Raw genomic sequence first — 2,589 nt, 5'->3', positions numbered from 1 at the left:
AAAGCCGTGAGAAATGGAAAGTGCATTTTAAAGTGGATGATCACAATCTTTAACTTCAGTTTTTAAAAGTTTTCGAAATTCACACAAATGATCAGGATGGAAGAAAGTTCAGCTGAGGCTCGGTGCATGTGTCGCCTGTCCTCTGCCTTCATGACCTTGGTCCTTGCTGTAGCTCTGTGGTCTGCATTCCTGTCAACATTTTCAAGGTAAGGCTTGTCTATGGTTATGGTCTGTCCTCCTGGTCACTGAGGACTGGAACTAGACACTGCACAAAGACACCGCCTTCTCCTCAAGCCCTGAGCCAGAGTGCCTTCCCACGGCTCTGTTCCCAGACACCATGTTCCCCAGTCACGTCTACTTTTGGTAACTCAGTTCTGTGCATTCAGTAGATAAAGCTAAGGCAGGGTCTACCGGCCGTCACGGCCAGCACCAACCTCAGAGCCTGCCACTGCCAAATCCTTCATCCCACGCTGAAGCCCTCCGTTATTTACACCTGGAGGTGCTTACCTAGTGGTGAGAGTGAACAGAACAAAAGGAAGAGGGTCCAGAGCACAACATGAACGCCAACATCTCAGGACAAAGCAGGGACTGCGGTTCAAGGACGCCTGGAGAGGCGATGTGGAAGGCAGTTCAAGTCCACAAGATCCTAGCTTGGATGCGCTCCAGATACAGAGAGAGTGTGGGTGTTCCTCAGCAGCGGGGGAGACCTGCAGAACCCAAAGCCCAGCTGGCTGGCGTGACAAACCGTGCAAGTGCCCATCAGTGAGTGAACGGACAAACGTCACCTAGCTAGCTACTTGTCTGACTGTTTTCCTGAAGCACTGAGGCTCAAACCCGAGGCCCCAAGCATGCCAGGCAAGTGTGTACCATTCACCTGCATCGCCAGGCCTCGGTGAATTTTAAAATAAGACTGCCTCTTCCCGTGAGCTAGCTCCTGAATACCCCAAGCCTATGACGTGATTCTCTCTTCCTCTAGTAAGCATGGGTGGCAGCAGGGCATAGGTCTGACATAAACTCCAGGTAGAAATAAGGAAACAGAGAAACTGGCTCGCCTCAGCAGGAAAACAGGGAGAAGGGGAGAGGGCAAAAACCAGAATCACACTTAAAAGCACTTTGTTGAAAAATCCAAACTATAGGGCTGGAGAGATGGCTTAGCGGTTAAGCGCTTGCCTGTGAAGCCTAAGGACCCCGGTTCGAGGCTCGGTTCCCCAGGTCCCACGTTAGCCAGATGCACAAGGGGGCGCACGCGTCTGGAGTTCATTTGCAGAGGCTGGAAGCCCTGGCGCGCCCAATCACTCTCTCTCTCCCTCTATCTGTCTTGCTCTCTGTGTCTGTCGCTCTCAAATAAATAAATAAAAATTTTAAAAAATCCAAACTATAAAATTCATTATCTGTCATTACCACAGCAACATAAAAGGCATTTCAAAGTAGGTTTGGCTTGTGCAGTGCTGATGAAGCGATCTGAGAGCTCAGGGGTCATAAACACACGCATATCCACGCACACTGTGCAGTGACGGCTGCCGGGGGACGGACACCTCCTGAGAAGTCCTTTAGACGGGTCTCTGTTCACGGCAGCCACTCTGCTGCCCAGGCCCAGTCTGAAGAGCTGCTGCGGGCAGCCTCACTCACCGCAGCCTCCAGTCCAAGCCTGTTGCCAGTGATGGAGATGCGCTAAATCTTCTGCCTTAGCTTTGATGCTTTTTTATTAATTCACTTCTGGTAGTAAAGTGTGGCAGGTCTTCCACTTCACCTCCATCTGCCCTTTGCATCACCTTGTCTAGAAGGTCTTTATTGTAACTGCAGCCCAGGAAGAGGTGGTTGGCCCACACCATGGAGAGGGGCAGCAGCTGGTCCAGGCGGCCGCCACCCCGGGGCGGGTCGCGGTAGTCGGGAAGGTGGTGCGGGATGAATTCCATGCGGGCTTCTTCTTGCTCTCCACGTAGGAGCGGAACTGCTCGGCGAAGACAGCCGCCTGCCGCACACCCAAGACCAGCTCCTCCACGGCGGTGGCCGCCCTGCCTCCCACCATGGCTCCTACCACCGCCGCCGCCCGCAGGAGCCTTGAAAGTTTTCTTATTCTCCAAAGTTGGCTTGATTCTCTCTTGGATCAATGAATTTGGTAGCCTAGTTGGTAGTATGGGAGTATTAAAAATGCAGGAAAGATGGGCTGGAGAGATAGCTTAGCAAGGAGTCAAGATGCTTATCTGCCAAAGCCTAAGGACACAGGCTTGATTCCCCAGAACCCATGTAAGCCAGAAGCCCAAGGTGGCACATGCATCTGGACTTCATTTGCAGTGGCTGGAGGCACTGACACACCCATTCTCTGTCTCTCTCTCTCTCAATTACATAAATAAAATATTTTTTAATGCAGGAAAGAAAGGGCCATTAAATTTGCAATGCAGTTTTGTTTTTTTTTTTTTAAATGGCCATTGGGCAACGTGAGGAAGTGTTGTTGTAGTCCCTGAATTGAGGCCTGATGGAGCCTTGAGAATGAACTGTGGGCTTCGATGAGATACCAGAATTTGGGGATACAAGGACTGTGAGATAGCTGCCAAGGAGAGCTGCTGACTCAAAGAGGTGTTTTCCTTG

The 2,589-nt window shown here is 51.1% G+C and overlaps 1 protein-coding gene across 1 annotated transcript; it reads right to left on the bottom strand.

Moving 5' to 3' along the window:
• Positions 1 to 1,658: 1,658 nt before the first annotated feature.
• Positions 1,659 to 2,029, bottom strand: LOC101601654 (CDKN2AIP N-terminal-like protein). Its single transcript, XM_012950542.2, is given in 2 exon segments — positions 1,659 to 1,924; positions 1,927 to 2,029. Coding segments are annotated over 2 exon segments (342 nt in total). The 3' UTR covers positions 1,659 to 1,685.
• Positions 2,030 to 2,589: the final 560 nt, after the last annotated feature.

The sequence above is a fragment of the Jaculus jaculus genome, chromosome 1 (assembly GCF_020740685.1).
Source record: "Jaculus jaculus isolate mJacJac1 chromosome 1, mJacJac1.mat.Y.cur, whole genome shotgun sequence".
NCBI lineage: Eukaryota > Metazoa > Chordata > Mammalia > Rodentia > Dipodidae > Jaculus > Jaculus jaculus.
Note: the sequence above shows the minus strand (reverse complement) of the source record. Positions and strands in the feature narration are given on the sequence as shown.